Source organism: Globicephala melas, chromosome 8, assembly GCF_963455315.2.
Source record: "Globicephala melas chromosome 8, mGloMel1.2, whole genome shotgun sequence".
NCBI classification, from domain to species: Eukaryota; Metazoa; Chordata; class Mammalia; order Artiodactyla; family Delphinidae; genus Globicephala; species Globicephala melas.
The window spans coordinates 47,447,948-47,473,279 of record NC_083321.1 but is presented as its reverse complement, the minus strand read 5'-3'; the positions used below and the strand labels follow the sequence as shown (position 1 = coordinate 47,473,279).

Here is a 25,332-nt window from a genome sequence, read left to right as displayed (position 1 = left end):
AGAAAATGTATGCCGCAAAAATGATGATGAAGCTTCTTAGGCATGGTTTTGGTTGCTCCTGTTTTACTGTGTAAAACCAAGATTATTAGGGCAGGATGAGAGGAGAGGGGGCTTGAGCCAGGTGCCGTGAAAAGTCCTCTGAGAAGAACACGTGTCTGGGCCTTTCTGCTTAAGGCACACAGGAAAGGTCCAAGGGCAAAGGAATAGGCCAGGGAGTATAGAGGGGGAAAGATAATTTATGGGGACAGCTGTCCCTGCTCTTTCTCTTCCGCCACCAGCAGGAAGCTGGGTCAGATCCTTCAGTAACAGCAGACCCTACTCCTGCAGTTGGGAACCCGGGAGCACAAAGCAGTCCAGCACCTGCCCCATGTGACACCTCCACCCCAGCGGGAAAGGCCCAGCTACCTGGGTCTCTTGATATTAGGGCTCCAGGAACCAGAAGAGCCTGGCATGCTTGCGAGGAGAGGTCATTTATTTACATGAAGCAGGGAGAGCTCGAGGACACAGAGCGATCCATCTGCCTTAGCGACTAAACAGACTCCCTTCGCCTCATCCTCCTGCAGAAGCGGTCAAGGAGGGAGGTTGGGCGAGGTGACCTTACAGAGCTCAATCTGTGCTTCTAAAAATAGTAGCAGCCTTGGAGAATCAAGGAGGGGAGGGGAGGCTGTGGATGTTGTGGGCAAAAACCGGACTCCCCAGAGCATTGTCAGTATGAAACTGTATTAATTAGACACAGACACCCAGCTCGATAACCTCAGGTATCACAGAAATTGAAACTAAATGAACTGGCTTTTTTTTTTTTTCCTTTCTGGTTATACTTTCCCTGGGCTAAAAAGGAGAAAGAGAATTGTGTCTTCTGACCTATTTGAATGACTGCACACTACCCCAGGAGATGTTTTCCCCTGCAGAGGGAAATGGGGCTTCTTAGAGACACATCGAGAGAAGGCAAGAGCTGCAGCAAAGTGGGAGCCAGGGGGGTCAGGCGTTGGGGGCCTGCGGGGTCTGGGTCCCCACCTCTCTCTTCCTGCCTGGAGACTGCGCAGGGGCTGGGCAGGTGTCCAGGTGTGTCCAGGGCTGTCACGGGCTGCCACTCTCAGGCTGCTGCAGGGTCTTCGTCGAGAGCCCTGTAGGGACTAGGTGTTTGCAGGGTCCAGTGGAGCCACGTGCTGGTCTGCACAAGCTGCATGTGACCAGGTTGCGTGCGGTGCTCTGGTGGGTGGAGGGGTGTGTGTGTGCGTGCGCGTGCACGTGCTGGGATGGGGAGTGTTTGCAGGAGTGTACGGAGGTATTGCAGCAAACTTGGGGTGGGGGGGTCTCTGTAGGGAGGTGTGTGGAGCTATAGGGGAAGAATGCACATGGACGGTGACTGGAGGACTTTGCGGGCTATGTGAGGCCTGTGGGTAAAACTGTGGGGGAAAAGCTATGTAGGAAATGGGGGTTGGGAGTCTCCAAGGGGCTGTACGGAGACCTGTCTGAGAGAGTGCACGAGGCTGTGGGTGGGCTGTGTGCAGAGCCTGTCTGGGCTGCCGGTGGGGCAGCCCAGCACTGTGGGGCAGCTCTTGTGTAGCTTTGTCCTGCGGGCTCTGAGTGGATGTGATGGGGATATGAGTGGAGCCACACAGGGGGCTCCGTAGGGATAGTTAAGGCTTTGGGGGCTTCTGCTCTGGGGGCTGCTGTGGGCCGTGGGACCTGTGTGATGCTGTGCAGGGCTGCAGGTAGCTGGATAGAGGGGCAGAACCCTGGATGGTGTCCACAGCTCTGCCGTTTAAAGATGAGTGTGCTTCCTTAGGGAGGGTGCTCCCGAAGTGCAGTCATTTAGTCTCCTTCATCTGATGGTTTACGTGAAGGGAAGGAGCAGTGCGGCCCCTTGCAATGCTGCCCTGGCCCTGCTTCTGTGTGCGCCAGGCTGAGGACACTTTCTAATGCTTCAGTTTGTGTTCTGTCAACAGGACAACGTGGATCTTGGAGAGCTGATGTTTTCCCTCTGCTATCTTCCCACGGCTGGCAGGCTGACCATTACCATTATAAAAGCAAGGAATTTAAAGGCAATGGACATAACGGGAGCATCAGGTGGGACAAGCTCAAATGCAGATTTCTTCCTACGTTCTTATGTAACACCTTATGAAGCTTCCAGTAGAGTAATAAAGTGCACGGACTTTGGAACCAAACTGCCTAAGTTTAATCCTAGTCCTAGACCTAATAGCTGTGTGACCTTGGGCAAGTCACTTAATCTCTCTGGGCTTTAGATTCCCCCTCTGTAAAAATGAGGACAATAATAGTATCTGGCTCTTTCGGTCATTACAGGATTAAGTGAGTTAACACATATGACACCTAGGAACGGTGCCTGGCACACACTAAATGCTCCTCAGTGTCAGCTCTCATTATTATTACCATTGTTCTCTCTTAGGTCTTCTCCTTCACATAATTGTGAACTGGGCCTACAGTTTGCACGTGCTGATATAGCTTATCTAATTGGGTCCTTCCTCACATTACAAGCAATCACCATCACCTCAGGCTTTTAGAAGATTGATATCCAATATCCTTCTATAAAAGGTCCATCGGTGAACTATGCAGTTTGGTTTTTCCAGTGAATCAAGCATGTAGCCTTAAATTCTAAACCCTAACAGAAAATACCCTGATATGCAGTTCCTTTTATACAAGTTCACAAGCCACCTCTTCAGGGGCTCCCAAAATGTGGTCGCAAAACCCCCAGTTCACTGGCTTTTGGTCACTGAAATCAACAGATGCAATATATTTTGCTTCCTGGATGCCAGTGTTTTATTCAAGCAGAAAAGAAGATATGGCCTCTTCTGGCCCTCTAAGTCGCCCCAGACAGTGTATGGGTGTCAGAGCAGCACGTGGTTAGGCAGGCGAAGCAAGAAGGACTCCCCACTGAGCAGAATAGTGAGGTGAAACCAAGGAAGTTCCACCTGAAGCAGAGTCCAGCCTTGCCACCTGTCACCCCCTCCCAGCATGGCCCCACAAGCAAGCCTGTGTCCTTTCTCTCCCCGCTGAACTGCTTCTCCCTTTGCACCCCGACTGCAGGCAGCTCTAGGGCTTGAGGCCCCTGCACTGAAGGAAACCCACCCCCACCCCAAGTTTTCCCAGTCCTCTAGGAATTTAGCTTGTCCCTTTCCTAAAGACCTAGTTTTTAGAAAAAGATTCCCCGAGGTGGCTGCAAGTCAGGCCCTGCAGCCTGTTTCCCCATGCTTTGGAAATGGCTTTGCATTTCCCTTCCTGTGACAGCCAAGCAGGTCCTGGATCCTAATCTAATTCGGTAACATGTTTTCACACTATTTTTAAATTCCACTCATTTTGAGGAGAGAGAGTCCTGTGCTTTTTCCTGAATGAATGACTCAGTTATCCCAACTCCAGTCCCTGCCCAGACGTCATGTTAATTAAAATCCTCAAACTCCAGTCCACAGGCAGGTAAAGGGGTTCTGCGTACCATGGTCCTTGAAAGTCTGCCGTGACGAAACTGCTGGCCTAGATACGCATGTATCCTCACAGTACCTCTGCTTCTCATGGTCTGTACAGATCCCTACGTGAAAGTCTCATTGATGTCTGATGGCAGACGATTGAAGAAGAGGAAAACGTCCACCAAGAGGAACACTCTGAACCCTGTTTACAACGAAGCCATAGTCTTTGACGTCCCTCCCGAGAATATTGACCAAATCTACTTGTCCATAGCGGTCATGGACTACGACCGGTGAGAGGCCTAGAGCTGTTTCTCATTGCAAGTCCACTATGCCCAGGGTTGGGGCACGGGGGGTGCCAGCTGTGGACTCTTAGCTGGTGTCTTAGTGCAGCCACAGGAGGAGGGTCAGGTGAGACTCTGAGAGCTGATTGACAAGGAGTCACCATTTTACAAGCAATGGGGTAGAGTCAGATTACCAAAGTGCCTCTAAGCTCTCCCATTTCTTCTTTCTTTCTCCTCCTCCATTCTCCTTCCTCCTCTACTTCTTCCCCTCTCCATCCCTGTACACCCCTCAGAATCTCACCTTAGAGAACTGTGACCCCACAGATCATAATCTTCTCTCTGGCAATCCTACCTGGCCTTTATCAGAAAGATTCCACTCAAAACAGCAGAATGATTACTTTAGCCAGACCATCAACATTTCTAAATACATAATTTTGTTCTTTTTTTTTTTCTTCTCCCTATGTGTTTAATAAAGATCGTTTCTATCCACGTAAGTCTGAAAGCAAACACAGAAATGTTCTCTTGAAAATGCTAGAGTCAGTATGGATGACAGGGTACATTAAAATGTATAAGATGCTCGACTTTCTAATTAATACAGCACAGAAGAGATATTTATAGCCTGCATTGTAGCCAATTGTGTATTTAAAGGACAGATTTGAAAAACAGTCATTTTAATATGCAAAGGAAGTACCAACAGGGAATTATACATGTTAAACTAGTCATTAGACTGAAATGCAGAGTCTGTTTTTAATTGGAAACCTCCCACATGGTCTGGGCACAATTATAAAAAAAACAAAAAAAGTCTGACTTCTAATATCTTACAGTATTATTTGCAGCTGAAAATTTTCCCACAGACCCCTGAAATGTCAGTAAGGCAGCCTCAATGCCCTGAACACTCTTTCCAGAGATGCCTGGGTGAAGCATAATCGTCCTGCAACCCAGGGGGCACGTGGGTTGGCTCAGCTGCCCATGGGTGTGATAGCCCACGCTGGGCAGTAGACCTCATCTTGTCTCCTCTGGACGACACACAACACAAATAGTGTCGGGCCACAGGAGGGGACATTGCCCACCAGCCGTGGAAGGCTGGGCCAGTATTTTTCAAGCTATTGCCAAGTTTCCCGCATCGACAAATCTGATTATGTGAGCTCTGCTTCAATTTAATTCTCAGTAAACTCATGAATCTGGCCTGGAAAAATCCATGGCAGAATTCATGGGGCTTCTGCATGCAACTGATTTTAATGAGCAGAGAATCCAATATCCTTCACACTGCTTCCCCACCCTTGTCTCCCCCTTGCTCCCTATACACAAATAGGAGAAAAATCCCTCATCCTTGTAGGAAGGAAAAAGGAAGAGAAGAAGTCTGTGAATTTGGATCCCAGAGAGTTAAAGGATGGGCCATGTCATTCTGGATATATGCAAAGGACTTCTAACCAAAAACCGTTAAGGAAAAAAGAAATGGTCCAAGGCAGAGATCTACCCAGGGATGTTTCAGAAATACTAGCTAAGTATTAAAGGAGCTGAGTATTTCTGCAGTAGGGAACTCAAGTTGGGTCAAAGAAGCAAAGCTGGGCTTGCAAGGAAGGAGGGAAGAGCACAAAAAGGCAACATGTTCTCTAAAGAGAGGGGTTGCAAGATGATCCAGGAGCCTCCTCCACTCTGCCCCCTTTGTGAGCTCAAGGCTACAGCTGACAGACTCAGAGCTTCTCCCTTACCCATACTTGGTTCCCTCTTGCAGGAATGAAGCAGCCATTAGTGCAAGAAACTCTTTTCAGATAGCCCCCTTTTCATTACATGGGTTTGGAGGCCTGAGGTCAATCTTGTTCCAGAACCAGAGGTGACAGCCTTTGCATGCAGCAGGCAGTTCTTCCAACACAGGTTCTTGAGAACAAGCTAAGCCACGCCAGTGTTCCAACAGCTGAGCTGTGTGAGGGCCAGATTCTGGTCTTCCTTTCTGTGCCCCGAGTGAAATATTGTAACCCGAGTCTTAGTGGCTATTAAGCTTGGCCTGTAGTTTTAAATTAGGGAATGAAAAGGACCACCCCTTCCCTAATTCCTCTGTCAGTTTAACTGAGTAGTTGCTGCTCTTACATACCAAAATTTCAGGAAAAAACTATTGTGCACCGTTTTCACAGTGTAGGTCACAATGAGATCATCGGCGTGTGTCAAGTAGGCAACGAAGCCGAGAGGCTGGGCAGAGACCACTGGAGTGAGATGCTGTCATATCCGCGCAAGCCCATTGCACACTGGCATTCCCTGGTGGAGGTAAGACCCTACTCCCACGTGCTCCTCTTTGCAGAAGAATAAATGCTTTACTGTGAAATGCAGGAGCCACCAAAAATGTGAGTGTACCAGGGTCTGTGGTCATCGATGTGTTTCCCTGGTTGCATTTCCTGGGACCGCTTGTTGGGAATTCCATTCAATCTGAGGTTGAGTCTGTGCTCCCTGCCAGTCTGGTAGGTTTTGAACATTGATCAGGGATCATCTGTTACTTTGATTGTTTTCAAAAAAGATCAAGATTCTCTTATTTCATGTTATGGCTTTGGGTTGACATTTGGAGGACATCTGCAGGATCTGAGTGAGTGTGGAGGTCCAGGCCATCATAGAGTGACTTACAGCTAGCATCAGAAAAAACTTGAGACCGGGAGAGAGGAAGCATGGATTCTGAGACTGGCCGTAGCATGAACCTGTGATTCTGGGCAAACTGGTTAGTATCGACTGTATATGATAAAAACCCCCAAGTCAACAAACCACAAAATAACAAGTGAAATGGAAATTTATTTCTCTCTTACATAAAAAAGGTCCAGAGGAAGCTTGTCTAGGAAGGTTGTCTAGGCTGTTAAAGTGGCTCTGTGGCTGACAGAGATCTAGACTTCTGTCTTTCTGCTTCCCTGTCCCAGTGTGAGGTGTTTTTTTTTTTGTTTGGTTGGTTTTTTTGAGGTCACCTCATTGAGCAACATGGCTGCTAAGCTCCAACCATCACATATCTCCCAGGCCATAGAAAGGTGAAGACAAGAGCCAAAAGCATACACATTCCTTTTTAAAGGGTTTTCCTTGATGTCTTATGCAACACTGCTACTTCCATTTAAATTAGTCACAGAACTTAGTCATACAGACATGTATGGTTGCAAGGGAGGGTAGGAAGTATATTCTTTTTGTCGGTGGCAATGTGCCCAACTGAAAAAGCAGGATTCTCGTTGCAAGGTAGAAGAAGAGAGTGGATACTTGGAGGCAGTGGACCGTGGTTCTGCCTCCCACCCTCATTCATTCACTCACTCCCCCATCCTTTCCTTCTCATTTATTCTTCCCCCATTCATCCTTACTCAGTGACTCACCCTCTTTTTTATTTACTAACTCATTCTCTCAGAAATAAATTGCATTCTCTAAGTGACATTTCTGTGGGGCAAATGCCATATTAGATAGAGAAAATATAGATGTAAGAAACCTTTCCTTTCCTTGAAGAGCTTATAGACCATAAGAGAGAGGATGGCATGTAAACTAATCACTGAGATGCACAGTCATAAGCGTTATCATCTACATCGAGTGCTACAGGGGCACCAGGGAAGCAAGTGTCATGCTTGGATGAGCTTGTCCATGAAGGATTAGTCCCTCCTGCTCTTGGGAAACGAAGAGAACCTGAGCCCCTGGGAATAGGGACACCAGAGAGCGTGGGTTCCAGGCAGAGAGCTTCCTCTCACTCTCCCAGAGCAGGCAGCTCTGTTCTCTGCAAAGCCATCCTGAGAGGCCAAGACCAGAGCCTCACCCAGTGTGGATTCTGCTGCCCTGGCCAGTCAGGAGAGTCTAAGTAAACATGTAGGGCAGCCATAGAGAGGCAGGAGGGCCCCAGGGGATGAAGGGACAGTCTTTCTTTGTTGGAGACCCTGCCGGAGGGGAGGAACAGGACAGGGTCTCTCAAGGAGAGCCTAATTTGCAGGTCCTTGAGGACACCTCTGTCCTTGGGCCGTAGAAGTGAAGACTGTTTCCTGGGCTCAAAATTAATCCGTACGGGAGACCATAGAACCTGTGAACCACCTCACAGTGCGGGGGACTGGTGCTAGCTACAGTGCACATCACTTCTTCAGTTCCTGGTGGAATTCTCAGAGGAGTCTATCTGTGGACTGCCAGAGCCCGTCACTAGCAGGGGCAGTTAGAGCACTTGTGATAGGCTTTTTGCGCCCTTACAGAGTCACTGCCGACTTTCATTCTTATTTGTAACCTGAAGTGTCAAAGACTGTCAGGGCTCTGTGCCTCTCGGGACACAGGAAATGGGAAAGGAGTGAGGATCAGGGGTGTGGCGTGGGGCTGAGACAGGAGCCCTGATTGTGTGCACAAGCACTTCTGTCTCAGTGACCTTGCCAGGGAGTGACTGTGGATGGGGCTGTGAACACAGGGCCCCGAGCACGGCGCGTGCACCTTACAGGAGGGAACGTGTGGAAAGCGGGCCTGGGAGGCTGCCCTCACTGCCCAGGAGGAAGCACCCTATGACTGGCTGCCCGGGAGCCATGCCTTAAACCCTGAGCACTTGGCTTGCTGCAAATCGGTGTTGGACAGTTTTGTGAGAGATACGTGTTTTTAGAGTTAAACCACTGAAACTTGGGGGTCATTTGTTACAGCAGCTAGAATTACTTCGGCGAATTCAGTGGCCTTTTCTCAATGGTTGCAGCAGAACTAAGGAAATGAAATGTCCCTTATATGAAAGGCAAACCAAGGAAGGCTTTTCCTGCCCTGTTGCTTCATGTGTCTTTGAAGTACATGCCTGGGACTTCGGATCCATCCTGAGAGGAGAAGCCATACTTTCCCTTTTAAGAATAAACATGTTATGAGCGGAATTGGGGCAGGGGTACTGGATGAGATGAAAAGCAGTGTCAGAGGGGTGACCGTGCTTTGCTGACAGCTGTCAGGATGGAGGAGGCCGTGGGCAGAGCGGTTTTGGCGTGGATGGACCTAGATTCAAATCCCTGTGCTGCCACTCAGTTGCTTGTTTTTCCCTTGCTGAATCTCAGTTTTTCTCCTCTGTAAAGTGGCTGTAATAGTGCCTGTCCCACAAGGGTGATTGTGAGGATTAAAGAATCTAATGGATGTGAAGCTCCATGGCTGGCACCCAGTAAATGCTCAGTAAAAGTCCCAGTTATGACCATTACTGTGTACGTCCCACATTCCGAGGGATTGCTGTGTGTCCTCATGGGACTGTCGCACAAAGAAACATGATAATGTTGGTCACGGAGGGAAAAAGGAAGGTTGGGCGTACCCCGTACCCCACATGCTGGTGAGCCATGACCTCCTGCTGGGAGAAGGGGTCATTTGTGACTTGACGGGATATAGACACACGTATCTCAGTTCTGTTCTTTCTCCTGTCTTCCTTGGCCTTAAAGATAAGTTGCTGTTACACTAAGAACCGTTAAATTTTCTGCTGTAAAACAAAAACAGCAATTAAGTTGCACTTCTCTGGATGTGTGTGTGTGTGTGTGTGTGTGTGTGTGTGTGTGTGTATACATAAGCATTTGTGTAAGAATGAATGAGAGAGAAAGAGAAGAGAGAAGATCTGGGGTAGTTAGGATTTAGTACGAAGGGAGGCTGGCCTGGCAGAAGCTCTTCGCTGCCGGGGGCTGAGGGACCAGGTCAGGACTGAACCCTGAGCCCTGCAGAGATCTGGCAGCCTGCTTGGGGCTGCATCCAACACCCCCTGACCTTGCCAGAGCAGGTGGCAGATGGAGTCTTCAAAGCCAATGAGTTCAGAAATCCATTTCTCTCTTAGAGAATCTGGATGGCTTCACTGCACACTCAAAGGTCAGCCAGTGCCACTCCCTTTTCTCTCCATGATGTCAGAGGCTTGGGAAGCTGTGTAAACTCCCTCGGTGGGCTGCCTGGGCCCTGGGGACAGGAGCATCCCCTCCACGGAGCCTCAGGGGATGACAGAGCTCTGACAGAGCTCCCACAGCCCTCTCCTCCATATATCCAAGAGAAGATGGTGCTGGCCTGGCCGCATCCCGGCACCTTTCCCACCCCTGCACGTGGAGCTGGCCCACACCATGCAGCTCCGGGGACAATAATAGAAATAGTTCCAGGCTTTCATCACTTCCGTGTGAAGTGCTGCCTGACCTCTGGATTAACAAGTAGTAAACTTGGTTTGGTGGGAAGAGCAGACCACAGACACCATTGGGTTAAGTCAGTTTCTACTTTTCTATAAGGGATAGACTCCAATCAGAATACACAGTGAAGGTCCGCAGCATTCCCCTGATTGACAGATGTAAGATTCTAAACCCCAAAGTCCTGCTCAAGGGTGCTCAGGTGTGAACAAATCTTCCTGTCTCCAAGCTCAGCATTTTCTCTGTGCACCTGGTTAGTCTGACAGTCTGCAGGGCCACCTCAAAGAGCTGGAAGCCCCCTGCAACTCAGGGTTATGCAGTTCCCAGCATAACTAGGGGCAGGTGTGGTACAGTACACCCTGGCAGAAACTTCCAGCCTCTGCCGCCTTAAGGGTATAGATTTAGAGCTGTATAGCTAAGGCAAATGTCATCACCCAGACTCGACCGGGAGTTACTCTAGCAGGCCCTTTAATCAAGCACTAGATATTATCCATCAAGTGCCCACCAGGGCCTCCCTGGAGTCTTCAAAGTCCACACATTCCCAAGATTACCCAGGTTGGGTTAAGTGTCCACCCCTGGTCCAGTTTGCCAGAGGTCAGGGGTCATGGAAATGTGACCTGGTCCCACTCCAGCAGGAGTGTTGAGAGGAGACTTGCTGAGAAGTGTCCCCCTGGCAGGACAGGGAAATGGACACAAGTGATCCCAATCTTCTGCTTCCCAGAAGATTTTGAAGTGAGGGCGTCAAAAGCTTTATTACTCTGGGCCAACTGCTATTCACAGCAGAGTTAGGAAAGAGGAGTGATTCCCCAGAAAGAGGAGGGGTTGACTGGAACTGAACCTGGATCAGGTTCCCATCAGGGAGTTTGAGTGTGTGTAGGCCTGGGGTCCTGGTGAGGGCTAGACCAGCAGAGAAGGAAACTGAAACCAGAAAGAAAATAGCAGGCACTAGGCACAGGGTGGGAAAGCCCAAGGGAATTGCAACCTGCCTCCTGTCTCCTTCCTCCTTCCCAAGCTGGCGCCTAGGCGAGAGAAGCACAAAGGCCCTGGTGACAAGGGGAGATCTGTGTGCTTGCATCTGACCAGGCGTGTTGTCCAGCTTGTCTTTGGCCGTCAGATGACGTCGTCACTACGTGTGCTGCCGGGACCCTCTCGAGGCTGACCAGGCCACACTGCGCCTCTTGACTGCCCTGCAGATCTCTGAGGCCTTGGCACACCTCTCGCCTGAGAGGTTTTCTTTGCAGCCCTTGGTACAGGTCACTTTCCCACTTACTGGACACCCTCCCCCAAAAAAAAACCTTGTCGGCCAATATTGTCACCTCCTTTCCACATCTTCCAAGCATTCAGGGACACACAGGAGCTGCAGGAGACTCAGCGCCATTACAGGCACCCTCTTCATGCCCATAAAGTTACGTGGCCATTTCTACCTGTTCCTCTAGCCCCGTGTTGGCACAGGGGCCATTTCTGCCTTCACCTTCCTCTTCGACCCACCTGAAACTCGAGACTTCAAGCCTGAGGGGTGAAGCCAGGACCTCACATCAAGCCCCGCCCCCCATCTCCCTACCAAAGGCTCTCTACATCCTCTTTCCGGCTGGTGGAACCTTCCTTTGTATCAGAGCATGATTTCCTTTATACTATGACTTAGGTTCAGATCTCCAAGGTTTCCTCTCAATGTGTAGAGGGAACATTTGGGATTTCGATGTGTCTCTTTTCTCTTGACAGGCCTGGCTTTGGAGACTTTTGTTTCTGTAGGGACTATCTGGTCATTGACCTATCTGCTCATCACGTTATTTGCCCTCCGTTTGTAGGAACATATAACATTGATTCCTTTGCATGGGACGGCATGATTTACGGAGAATGGAAATACTGTCCCTGTTACACAGGTATTAAATTAGTATTTGAGGAATGAATGAAAGAATGAATGAAGGAGACACATAAGGAAAGCAGTTGGGTTCCTCTAGTTCTAAAGTCCCACAGTTTCCCACTCAAAGGAGTCCCAAGGAGAAGTCAGTTCGCAGCAAGATGTAAAAGTTATCAAGACTAAAAAAAAAAAAAAAAGGTATCAAGACTGAGTTTACAGTAGGCTCTTCAAATGGAGATGGGCCTTATTAAGCTCCAAGCTTTGATCACCTTTTCTCCATTTAGGAGAAGGACGTGAGAAGAGACCATTTCGCCCCTTGGTTCCCATGAACTGCCCTCTGATGGTAGCGGCTTTGCATTTCGAGTGCACTTGAGAAATATTCAGAACAATAACTTAGGCACCTTAGTAAATCATGAAGGTCCCCCTCATGCTGATGATCTGCGTGTCCAGGTTCTAGAGTGCTTCAGTATCTTCTTTCATAAGAGACGGAGGAAGCAGAAACCACAGACATCCCTGCGGTGGACGGCAGACTGCTGTACCCTGAATGAGAACAGATCAGGAGGGGTGACAAGGACATTAGCCCACAGGTTGGCTTTTCTCACCAGGGAAACATTTTAGCAGCAATTTTATGTCAGGTAATGATTCACTCCCCCTACCTGTGAAGATAAAAAAGAGAAAAATAGAGGGAATGCATCTTTTGGACAAAATAAAGGACTTAGCATTGAGATTATATTTTTTCAAAAAATAAACTATTTTCATTGGGGGATTTAGTATGCCAATATCCATAAACACCAGCAGGGCCACTGAAGCACACCTGAATGCAAAGAACAAAGAAGTGTGCTACATGTTGGGGATCTGAAAAACATGTAACAAACCTCTTAGAATCTGTGCCAGTGGATGTAAGTGACCAGAATGCAGTTGGGACCAGTAGGCACGGTCAGTGTTAATGGGGCGTTGTGTTTCCAGCTGGTGGAGGGCATGGTCAGCAAACAAAGCCAAGAGCATTCAGTATTTCCCAAACAAGTCCTCCTTCTTGTGTAGAATTATCTGGTTTAGGAAAAAAAAAAAAAAGGATGCTAAGCGTTTTCTCATCTTCAACTGGGGTACAAAACCGGTAACTCTTCCAGGTGTCTGTAGAAATAGCAGTCATACAAACTGCGGAAGCATTAAGGTAAACACTAGAGGTATAAAAGATAATAACAATGTGTTGGAAAATAACGTTGCTGCTCAAACAGAAAGTCAACTGCATCTTGACTCTCCTCTCTCACAAATGACCTGCCCCAGCAGTCACTGCCCTGGAGCGTTCCTGCGGCGCACTTGAATAGTCATTAAATAAGAAAGTGGCTAACAGTGGGCTTGGGCCTTCAGCAGTCTCATCTCCAGGAATGGCATTCCGGTGTGACTGCTAATACTGTGGGCTGATGGGCCAGTTCTTCCCCCCGTGGATGAAATGAACTAGAATGGCTTATGCCAACCTCTGAAAGAGCCGCACTCCCTCGTGATTATCTGTGGGGAGGAGAGGACTTCCTGGGTTAGGGGGCCAAGGCAAGGGTGGAGCATCCTGGTGTCAACTGAAAAAAAATGCACAACCTAGAAGTTGAGAGTTATGTTTTAATAGTCTCACAAAACTGAGAGCTTCAGCCCAGGACGCAGCCTCTCTGACAGCTCTGAGGGACTGCTCCAAAGAGCCAGGGGAGGAACCAGGATACATAGAAGTTTTTGCAACAAAGACCAGGTAGTCGGAACATCAAGATTACTGTTAGTTAAAGAAAACCAAACATCTCAAGTTAAGGAAGTTAGCGCTTTTCTGTGTGAGGGAAGATGCAAGAGTCTGGGCTCACTGAAATCGTTCCTTTGATGTGCACCTCAGCTATCTGGGGCCAGCATCCTGTGCTTTCTCATCCTGAGTCTCCTCAGGGTGTGCTGTCGGGGATGGTTTGCTGGGGGGCATCCTGCGTCGGGGAGGCTGTAATGGGAAGGCTTGATGGCTACAACATCCTTTGTGGTCTTTTTGCTGGCGGGGGGGGGGGGGGGTGGGGAAGGTTGGTTTTGGTTTTTGGCCACGCCACGTGGCTTGCAGAATCTCAGTTCCCCGACCAGGGATTGAACCCAGACCACTGCAATGAAAGGGAGACCTAACCACTGGACCGCCAGGGAATTCCCCAACATCCTTTGTTCACTGATGTGGCAGGCAACATTTTTCCATCGTTAATGGCAAAGGACAGAATGTCTAGAAGGCCGCTGCTCCTGGAAATGCGTCTTTCAGAGGATGTGCCTGTTGAATGCTGTCTGCCAAATGTCAGCAGAACAACCTATTGAAAAGACAAAGCTGAGTTTACTGCTTACCTGGTAATTGAAGGGGAAGGGCAGGGTCTGATCGATACTTTCAAGTATGGTTTAAGGTGGGCCTTTCAGTGTGGCATGGGGGATGATTCAGGGGATGGGGAAGCTTGGTTAGGGTTGGGTAAAGATCATGATGTAATAGTTCAGGTGGACACAGCAAGGTGAGAATTTTGAGACCAGGATTCAAAGAGTTTTGGGCTATAAACCATCTGTTGATACTTTCTAAGGAAGAGTTGCTGGTTTTCTGGAAAGTCCCAGTAATGAGCAATAATGTTGTCTGCAACTTTCATCTGTCTTGGCCAGAGTCTCTGGGAATAGTAAAGTTAATGTTAATGAAGCCAATAGAATAGTAAAGGCAAGTTAACGTGGAGTGCATCCTATAGACACATGGCTGTGTTGGGGTAGATGGCTTTAGTTCGCACACCCCAAGAACAAAAAGCAGAACGAGGGCTGACAAGGAGCCTGCCTAGTGCTGTGGGTACCCACACAGACAGCAGGATGTCCTTCTGATGGCCATGACTTCTCCTTGGGGATTCTAAGGAGCCTGGCTCCATCCTTGGCTCCAGTAATGGAACTAAGACCTAGTCCCGGGCTAACCCAGTCAAGCCAACCATGGGGATTAGTACTATCTAAGCTGATTCAGTCAGATAGTGTTAGAGAGCGTTTGGTGTGAATGCTTGGACAAAGCCGCTGTCTCTTTCTTGTTGGATGTAAGTAAAGAAGCATACACGACAGGAACAGCTGTAGCCCTGTGGACCTCTAGAGGAAGCAGGGTTAGGGTGAGGCCAACCCCATAGGTGGCAGAATAGAGAGAGAAAAAGAATTCAGACCCTCGATCATATGGTTGAGTTGCTGGATCAAGCCTGTCCTGAACATAGTGTTACCTCTGGCCCTTATGAATACGTAAGCACATACATTTCCTTTGTTACGTAAGCACTACGAGGTAGGATTTCTGTTACTTTAAACAGAAAATATCCGGGACATAGGCGAACACCCACCCCTGTCCCAACTGGTGTTCCCTTGCAGTGAAGAGAACCATCCCCAAAGATGTCATGATATCAACTCATCCGTCTTGCTCACTGTGGTATGTCCAATGTCTACCAAAGTAAGTGGCACAGGACAGACATTCAGTAAAATTTTCCTAATGAAACAAATTGTCAATGTTTGGTTAATTAGCTTGTGTGTTGAAACAGTTGTAGCCAAAAGAGAGACTCTCTGCTCTTAATGACACAAATACTGTATAAAGTGAGGGGGAAAGCTGCTTTCCTTTTGCATTTATGTCGTATTTTTCCAAAGGAAAAATCAAATGCTGTGTGGATTTGAAGGACCCACGGATAGCTCGCCGTCTTATGACGGCTCCCTTGGGTTGTAAAAGGCACTGTTTCCTGAAGAGTGAGGATCCGTCACGTGATTTTCTCCTACCATGTACTGCATTTCATTTGTTTAGAATGAAAAGGAGCAGGAAAACAAAGGTGCGATTTTTTTTTTCCTACGTAGCTCAGGATCTGAGTGGAGCTCCTTAAACAGTGTACACACTGACAGTCAGTGTCCAGGTTGAAAAAGTTTACTAGAGAAAGGTCATAAGAACAATCAAGGCAGCAGATGCCATCCAAAGGGATTAAGATTGACGAAAATTAAGTAATGTAAACATTCCGGGTCTTCCTGTTACGAATGCTTAATGAAGTCTCTGACGGGGACATGGAGGTGTGGATACAAACAGAATGCTTTTTCTTGGGCTCATCTGCATCTCCCTCCTTGTTGACTGGACACGGGCCCACACCGGGATGCAGAGCTGAACGGGAACAGGCAGCACCTATCCATGAGGGGGAGATGGGCACGGAGGAATTGGCCTGGCCGCAGAGGGGTCTACGCAGTCCATCGTCAAGATACTGAGGCTGAGCATCTGGTGCTTGCGTCCTAGTTCTGGAAGCTTCCACCCAAAGATAGTGAGTGGGGCCCCCCAGTGACAATGACTGTGGCCGCAGTGAACCAAGAGCCAGCCAGGGATCAGGGTGGGCTTCTGTGTTCCAGCGCGTGATGGCAGAGCTCCTCACAGCGAGCTTTCAGGATTGAGGTAGGATCCAAGCAGGATCTCAGGTTGGCAGGCTGGGGTCAGCCTGGTGGAAAGGTGAGGGTGTGAGAATTGGACTGACTTTGGCACAGAAGGTCCAGGAATGCGTTGAGAGCCCAGGCCCCTTGGCTGTGGAAGGTTGTTATCACAGGACCCTGAAGGCTGGCAGGGCAGCCACATGCCTGCAGTTCCGCCTCTCCAGCCTGCAGGGTCTAGTCAACATGGTCTTCAGAGGTGAGTAGCTGGGGGTGAGACAATCTGATCTTGCATTAAAATTTTTACATTCTTTAAAATTGCAGAGCGTCCATTCCCAGTATGAGTGCTAATGGCTCTTATCCTACCGCTTAAAAATAATGTGACCCCCCCCAAAAAATAATAATAATGTGACCCTTCCATTGCTCTTCAAGTATGGAACCAGAGTACCACGTGAATGTGGGCTCACCTAGAACTAAATCTTATATCAGGAATAGGAATCCAGGGGTCCTTGCCGAGAAAGAAGTAGTAAGAGAAATGGTACGCTCTCAGGGTAACAAGGGGAAGTCAGGGATAGCGCCTTGGGTCGCGCTGATGCGTCCGGCAGTCTAAGCCGTCACACGTGGTGTTCCATCCTCTCCACCTCTTGTCCTGCTTCTGTCGCACGTCAGTCGGCACCAAAGAGTTAATAACAAAGACCTTGAGAAATCTGCACTTTGTCAAGGGGAATAGATCCAGCTGCTGCCACCAGATGAGATGCTTGAAAGCAAGAATGGAAATAATAGGAAAGAAAAGGACTTTTGAAGCACGTGGCAGTCTTTGAGGACTCCTCAGCCCAGAAGATGTTCCTCTTACCATTTCAAGCCAATACTTCTCTAAAGCCCCCCAGCCCAGTGTAGCTTCCTTCACTGTCTTTACAGGTTGTGTTTGAGTTCATGGGAGCCCAGGGGGCCCGCTCTGCTGGGTTTGGACTTCCTTGGTAGTAGGAACTAGGGACAGAATTAATGATAGCAGTAGCACTGAGCCCTGCATTGTAGTTGAAGTGGATGGCTCTGAACTTCAGGAGCGTCCGTGAGCAACTGCAGATCCGTGGGTCAGCTGTCAAGACCAGAAGCGGACTCCATGAGCGAGGGCATGATGGGGAACCAGAGCTATGAAAGAAGAAACCTATCTGGGCCAGACTCAGAGCTTTACCCATTCCCATCCAGAGAGGAGGGCTTAGAAGTTAAGCCTGGGCCCCCTCCACCATCACCACCTCTCCATACTCAGAGACCATCAGGTGACCTGTGTTTCTATAAGGCTCTGTTTTTCTGAGTGAGATGTGCTTGCTGCATGGGATGGGGTGGGAGGTTGTATAAGGGGCCCTCCATGTGGTTGAAGAAGCTGAAGGAAGGGTAGATTTGGGGGAGAGAGAGAGGTGGTGGAGGGCAGCCAGCCATAGGGAAAGGAGTTTGGTGTTGGGGGAGAAGAGGAGTGAGGACAGCAGGGAAATAGACGTTTAAATAGACTTAGAGTCCATTTTGCCGGCAGGAGACAAGTTCACCTTCACAGCTCCAGGCAGTCTTCAGTAGGATTGACATGGATTTGCATTTGGATTGTAATATGAGAACTTGCTGAGTCTGACTCCCAGACTAGAGGGTCCATGAAAGTCCTACAGGGTTCAAGATTATTTGTAATCTGCTGTTCACATGCATCTACAGATGTACAAATTTAAGGTAGTTCTTAGCAAATTGAAGCATACCTAAAGCCTTAAATTAATTGCTTAACACAGCTCTGTGCAGTTTTTGGAGTCTGGATTTTTTTTTTCCTGAATTCTTTCCTGAAGCGAAATCTAATTTGGAAACTGAAGGTATAAAACAGATAAATGCAAGAGCTACTGTGTCCGAAGCAGACAAAAACTGAGGAGCACAAATTCATTTAATCAAAGAGGAAGGTGTGACCCAGTTAAACGTCCTGGTGGACCAGCCCGGTTGTGCCGCATTAGTGTCTAAAGGGAGGGGAACCGACAGCCGGCTCTGGCTCCTAGAGCTGCTGTGCTTGAGCAAATTACCTAATCTCTCTGAAGATCAGTTTCCTCCTCCATAAAATGGGGCTGCTAGTATCTGCTTTTAAATACCTGATGTGGTGATTAAATGATATAACATGTATGAAAGCTCCTAGCATAGTATCTGGGAATGAAGGATGCTCCCTGACTGTTCATTGAATAAGTGGGAAAATATATAACTCCACCCAACTTTTCAGTCATTCATTTTTGATGATGCTATTTCCATGCTCAAATAAGGATCACTTTCGGGAGGTATTCCAGGTTTGTCATTTCTCTGGCTTTGGGGATTTCCAGTGCTTCACAGAGACTTAGAACGTAGGGTGTAGCGCAATATTTCATTAAGTCCTTGGTTATATGTGGAATCGAGCAGTGTGCCTCGAATGCTCTTGGCTGTGATTTACAGTAAGAAGGACATTCTACACATCACAACACACACACACATATAAAACTGCAACAAAAGTCTCATGAAATAATACACATCCATGTGGTGCATTTTGGAGGAAAAAAACCTTTTCATTAAGAAAAAAGAATACTGGTCACAACCATGAAATTGATTTCACAAACCTATGACGGGTCACGATCTACACTCTGTAGAAATGAAATAAAGGACGTGTACTTTTAGAAGGGCCAGTGGAATTTTGATGCCATGTGGGAGTATTAAGAGGGAAGTATGGAATCATAACCAGCATGCATTTTTAGGGCCATCCAGAATGCGTTTTCTCCAAAAGACCAGAATTCTAGATTTTTCATCACATCTCTTTGTCAGGAAACAAGACCATCCCTTGGTTTGAGCTTCTCTGTGTAGGTAGCTGCATGTGCCACATTTGCATGAGCACAAATAGATTATTTTTATCACAAATATATATGTATATTTTGCTTTTTTTTTAAATTTATTTTTGGCTGCGTTGGGTCTTCGTTGCCGTGCATGGGCTTTTCCTAGTTGCGGTGAGCGGGGGCTACTCTTTGTTGCGGTGCGCGGGCTTCTCACTGCAGTGGCTTCTCTTATTGCGGAGCACAGGCTCTAGGCACGTGGGCTTCAGCAGGTGTGGCACGTGGGCTCAGTAGTTGTGTCTTGCGGGCTCTAGAGCGCAGGCTCAGTAGTCGTGGCGCATGGGCTTAGTGGCTCCGCAGCATCTGGGATCTTCCCGGACCAGGGCCCGAACCCATGTCCCCTGCATTGGCAGGCAGATTCTTAACCACTGCGCCACCAGGGAAGCCCTATCACAAATATTTTAACCTTCTGGTTTGGAGCTGTGCTTTGCCTACAATGCTTAAACAGCACAGAGACACCAACTGTGTGTTTATAATTGAAGAAGAATATTGGGTAAAGCCACAAAAGGAAGGAGTGGTGACTCTTGTTGGATGTGTGTGTTGCTGCTGTGAAAGAGTTCCCCGAGGTACCTGGCTCCACATTGACTCCCCCCTCCTGCCGGGTCCCAGGTACTGTCCGAAGTCCTGAGGACGCAGGGCCCGCCTCCAGGGAGACAGTGGGGGATTTGTACGGGAGCACAGGCAAGAAAGTTCCCAAGCACTCGTTGGGGAAGGGTGGTGACCAGAGAGACACGATGACCCACTAAGACAGGCTCTAGAAAATGAGTAGGAATCCTCCCATTGAGCAAAGAGGAAAAGGAACCTCAAGGAGAAAGGTGAACACTTCAAAGCCATGGTGGAAAAGAAGGGCTGGTGCCTGGGACACCAAGGAGTTCAGGATGACCAAAACACAGGGTACGCAGGGGACGGAAACAAGGCCAGAGAGGGAAGGAAACGATAAGGAATTTGAACTTTCTGCTGGGGCAGTAAAGGAGCTTTGGGGTAATTTTTGAGAAGAGCTGAGCGTGCTCAAACGTGTGTTTTAAGAGCAGCACACTGACCGTCTGGAGGAGCACGGGCTGGAGTAGGCAAGATGAGCTGTGTTCAGGCCTGAAGAGGGAAGAAGTAGGGGGGACGGGTGGGAAAGGATGCAAAGGGTTCTGAGAGGTCAGGGGAGAGAGGAGCTCAGGACGATGACCAGGCCTCTCTGTTGGCCAGATGGAGGGTCCTGGCGTCCACTGAGCTGCAGAACAGCAGAGAAGGGACAGGGTGTTTGGGGTAGGGGTCAGGGAAGAAGGAGCTGACAGGAGAGAGGGGAGATGAAGGAGGTTCACTGTGTGCCCAAAGCAGTAGAATTTGACAAATCTTACTGTTCCCGTGTTACCTTCCAAAAGATGCTCTTCTGGAAGGTATATTGTGACTTTAACCCCAGACGTGCACACACGCCTGCACGCGCCGCTTCTAGCTCCTACCCTTCTCCGAGCTGGCAGCCAGTCCGATTCTGTTCTGGGCCCACGGCCACAGGAAGGAGGCAGATTGGTTCACCTGGTCTTTAAATGAAAATGCTGATGCCCGTAATCTGCTGACAAAAGGCTAATTAGCCTGAATTTGAAGTCCCAGATCCCTCGGGGAAGAGCACGTCAGGAAGCGCCAAGCTTTACAGAGGGAAGCTGTCCCTGAATTAAGGGAGGTTGCAGGTGTTGTCTGCTGGCCCGCGTCTCAGACTCCACTGTGATCCCCCTGAGGGGAGAGGGGGCCTGGATTCAGACGGGCGGGCTTCTCCTATTGCAGCCCTCTCCCTGCCGAGGCCGAGAGTGAGGACCGAAAAAGAAAATTCTGGAGCAGCAGTCATAAAGGGCACTCAGACAGATGGGTGTCCTCTGAACAAGGAAGAAGTAGGGGGGAACGAGGACCGGAGAGAGACACGGGAGACAGGGTCACGTGGAGACGGTCCACGTCAGGTCACCGAGCAGCCTGGGACAGAATCTGTTCAAATCAACCACACATTAAACCGTGCGATATCTTGAAATCATTCCTCGTCACTAGACACCGCTCCTCTGCCCCCTTCAGATTCTTCAGCTATCTAGAGAAGGATAGAACACCGCAGCCCTCCTGTGCACACAGGGCGCGGCTGGCCCCCCTGAGTGTTGGTCTGTGTGTGTGTCCTTCCCCTGAGCGTTGGTCTGTGTGTGTGTCCTTCCCCTGAGCAGGGCATCCTCAGCAGAGCTGGGGTGTCGCCAGGCGGGCGCGGGGCGTCCAGACTGGAGACAGACAAGGCCCGAGGAACTAGAGTTAATGAATACGGACAACTCCTTCCAGTGTCCTGGCTGAAAGGCGAAGGTAGGTCAGGCCAGTTGCTAGAAAAGGGTGAAGGATTTTGAGAGCAGGATTTTCTTTTTCGGAAGCAAGAAATGTGAGCGTTTTTATAGGCTGTGGTAGAGGTCGCAAGACGGAAGAGAGAGGAGAGAGGGGATGACTGATGTGTGGCCTTTAACCTGGAGCCACATGGCCCTGGTCTACTCCCAGCTTTTCTCGCCGAGCACACAGGATGTTCCTCCCCGTTTCAGGCACAGCCTGGCTCCATCTCACCTCTGTAGCCTGTGGAAGCAGATGTTACTCCCCAGGTGGGGTTAAGAGTAGCCTGAGGCTGCTCTCCATACGAGGCAGGACACCCGGCATCTATGCAGCGCCCCTTACCACCTCCCACAGCGGCCAGAACGAGGCCCAGACGATCTCCTGCCTCCTCAGTTCCTGCATCTCCAAGTCCCCAGGTTTCCTCTGCAGACGTACCGCACTCTCCGGTGTCCTGGAAGCAGCTCAGCCCTCTTCCAACCTTGCTCAGTCTTGAAAGGGCCTCTTTCTCCACCTGGATCCTGCTGGGCTTTTTGCAGCAGCCAGAGGCTGCTCTTATTCTGTTGTCAACTTTGATCAGGTTGTCCGCACAACCCCCCTCCTCCCAATACGCTGCAGTTTGCCACCGCACCCCTCAGATCAGAGCCGCACTCCTTGTCATCCCGTGCACCTCCACGCCCCACCCCTGACGCCTGAATGACACGCCACACCTCTGCTTGGACCTCACCTCTGATTTCGGCATCAGCCCTTGATGCAGACGCTTCTTCCTGATAAATCGTCTCCTCCCTGCTCTAATTCATAGCCCCCACCTCCATTCACTTCCAGCACGTCCAGCTGTGGACAGTCTTTGAGCATTTATTCTAAAGTCCTAAAGGGCCCAACATTGATGCAAGAGGCCACCCCTCACCCCTCAGGATGCAAACACTCACTGTTCCCTTTTGGCTTCAATCAGACAAACTCCAGGACATTTGGAGGGATGAAGCAGCCGAAAAACCCAGCTTAATAGAGAGGACAAAGCTCTGGGAGAGAATGGAAGAAATTTTACAGGCCACTGGAGGCCTGGACATTCACACAACACAGAAGAGAAGGAAAGGTCACTCTGTCACTGCGGTTTCATGATGGTGTGAGACCTCCATCTAGAATGTGAACCTAAACCTTCTGGGAAGCTTCCTCTGTTCTAGGAAAAAAGAAGATGACGGGGGGTCCATGATGGAGCCAAAGGCAGGCTGATAGAAAGAGGAGCCTATCTGATCTCCAGTAGCCTCGAGAATGCTGGGTTCTACCTGCCAAGACTGCTGTGGAAGCATCTGACCCCCATTCACAGTGCTGCCCCATCTCAGCCCCCCTACATGCACACACAGCTCCACTCGCATGTCTGTAGAAGAGGCCGTCCTGACCGCCGTGGTTTGTACAGTGTAACCCTGGCCACAGGTGCTCCCAGCAGCCAGTCTGTGTGCTGTCCAGTGACACATGACATGGCCTGATACCCCAAGGTGGGTTGGGTCAATTAGATACTACCCCTGCACTTGGTAGATGTGAAGAAAATGAGGCATTAGTGGAACCATGAGATGAAGGGAGTCTTAAGAGGTCTTGGTAAGCCATGAAAAAAACCACATTATAAGTATGCTGAAATTGTAGTGAATGGAAATATAGACTCAGTAGAGGATTAAGAAGCCAGTTGGTAAGAAGAGGAGAGGACAGAGAAGTCTCATTATTAGCAGACCAGAGGGCTTCCCTGATGGCGCAGTGGTTGAGAGTCCGCCTGCCAATGCAGGGGACACGGGTTCGTGTCCCGGGCTGGGAGGATCCCACATGCCGTGGAGCGGCTGGGCCCGTGAGCCATGGCCGCTGAGCCTGTGTGTCCGGAGCCTGTGCTCTGCAACGGGAGAGACCACAACAGTGAGAGGCCCGCGTACCGCAAAAAAAAAATTAAAAAATTAAAAAAAATTAAACAATAGCAGACCAGAGACAACATCTAGAAGTTCTGATGCTGATGTTCCAGGGGTTACCTTGGACCCAGAGCAAAACTCCTGCTCGTTTCTTCATAGGGCCTCTCACCATGGTTCCTGCTCTTGAACTTCTATGAGAATCCATTTCCGTTATTGCCCCATGAGTGCTTTTGCAATAAATCCCCACCACCACTCCAGCTAACCTTGTATTGAGCTACCTTGAGTGCGTCTCTGTTTTTTGCAACCCAAAGACTGACCAGGACGCGTGTGGACTTGTCCTGCCCAGAAGTATATTTGGTGGGTGTTGGATTTGGGCCACTCTATTTGTTTGCCTTAGTTTGTCACAGTCTAGCTGTGCTTAAGATGAAACCTTAAAATGGTGGGAATGTCTCTGAATAGAAAAGAAGCTAGAGTCAGCAGAACAACACAAGTAGAAATGAGGTTTATCCCACAGAGAGGAGTCCAGAGTTTCTGGAAGAGAAACATAGATGAAGAAGAAGCCCTAAGAATATGGGTGTGAAGAATGCTGCTTGGAGGGAAGCTTAGAAGACCCTGGTTGGTGACTCCCTGTTGGGGGGCATAGAGCAGCTGTGCAGGGGCCCCAAAGATCTGACGGCAAGATGCCTTCCTGATGGTGAATAAGGTGTAACAAAGAGTTAGCCGAAATTGGGCGAACTGACTGCTTCTCCTGGCCAGAGACAACCCACTAGGAGCAAACAGTTGCATCTTCAGACACGATGATTTTGGGGTGGAAAATGAAGGACTTGAGAACACAGGCGCTATTTTCATCACTTCTTCCCATCGCCCTTTGGGACTCTGGAAGACCTAGGAACATCTCAAAGAAGATCAACACTTACCTAAAAAGATCGGGTTGATATTTAGCTGAGGCTATGAACCCTGGCTTAACATTCTAGAAGACACCATTCTTAGCCAAGAGTGCAGAAGATCTTCTATACACGGGGGACTGGTGATTGATGAGTTAGTTTCATCAGGAGGATTTAAAAATGAATAGCAGGAGGAAAAGGGAAACAACACAACAAAACAGATAACCCATTAGACCAGTTGCTATGAATGATATTAAATGGGATGTGGAAAAAAGAGTTTCAGGACAGGCAGTGCCCAGGAAGGAAGACCGAAAGCCTAGCTGTAAGTGGCCTTAGGTATCCCAGTGCATCCCTCACAGAGAACAAACACTAACCCAGAGCAAGGTCTGCAGGCACCCAAGCATGTCAACAGACCACTTAGAAATGGGCAGACTAATGCGCTGTGCCTGCCTGGAAAGCTGTGCATCTGAGGCAGAAGAATAATTGAGAAACAGATGCGTGGGTCTTAGCAGAGATGACCGCATTGTGGGAGTATCACAGGTAGAGGTGATGCTCTCCTGAAACAAATCCTAGCACCAGTGCAGAGATTAAATCTCATCTTGAGGGAGAAGCTCACTGAAAAGACATTTCCTGGAAGTCTTTGTTGGTTGAAAACAGAGGATCTGACAAGTTCATGAGTTGCTTTGCTGTCAGGATAAATCAGTTAGAATACTTTTGATGTAAAAAAACAGAGGGAAGGGGGGAGGGGCAAATTAGGGGTATGGGATTCAGAAATGCAAACTGCTGTGTATAAAATAGGTAAACAACAAGGATATATCGTATAGCACAGGGAATTGCAGCTGTTATAATAACTTTTAATGGAGTATAATCTGTAAAACTGCTGAATTACTATGCTGTACACCTGAAACTAATGTAATATTGTAAGTCAACTATTCTTCATTTTTTTTTTAAAAGAACAGAAATCCTGACACAAACGATTAAACAATGAGAAATGTATCATCTGGCTAAGGAATTAGAGGTAAGATAGGGATCCGGGATGGTAGATTCAGGAGCTAATCATGGGGTCAGGAACACTGGATCTTTCCAGGCTGCCGTCTTCAGGTTGGCAGCAAGATGAATGCACTTCCAGGCATTGTGTCCAGACGTGAAAATAACCAGAGGAAAATGCCCTTCCTGAAGCTATGGAGCAAGGAATAAATTTCTCAAGTCCCCAACTTTCTCCTTGTATGTCATGGTCAAAAGTATGCCAAGTTTAAATCAGTCACTGGCAAAAGGAATGGGATTATGTGGGCCAAACAGGTCCAGCCCTGGAGATGGATCCCCTT

At 48.7% G+C, this 25,332-nt stretch overlaps 1 protein-coding gene across 7 annotated transcripts in view; it reads left to right on the top strand.

Annotated features, from left to right (window-relative positions):
* The window catches only part of LOC115839534 (synaptotagmin-9), a 265,953-nt gene that overhangs the window by 134,888 nt on the left and 105,733 nt on the right, over positions 1 to 25,332 (top strand). For 6 of the 7 annotated variants that reach the window (XR_009564904.2, XM_060303562.1, XM_030831287.3 and 3 more), the window contains exons 4-6: positions 1,950 to 2,070; positions 3,538 to 3,709; positions 5,833 to 5,962. Coding sequence is in view for 6 of the 7 variants with exons in the window: in XM_060303562.1 (XP_060159545.1) it covers positions 1,950 to 2,070; positions 3,538 to 3,709; positions 5,833 to 5,962 (423 nt within the window). In the remaining variant the exon portion in view is untranslated. Of the gene's footprint in view, positions 1 to 1,949; positions 2,071 to 3,537; positions 3,710 to 5,832; positions 5,963 to 25,332 lie in introns of those variants that run through there. The other variant, XM_060303564.2, reaches the window with a different exon arrangement.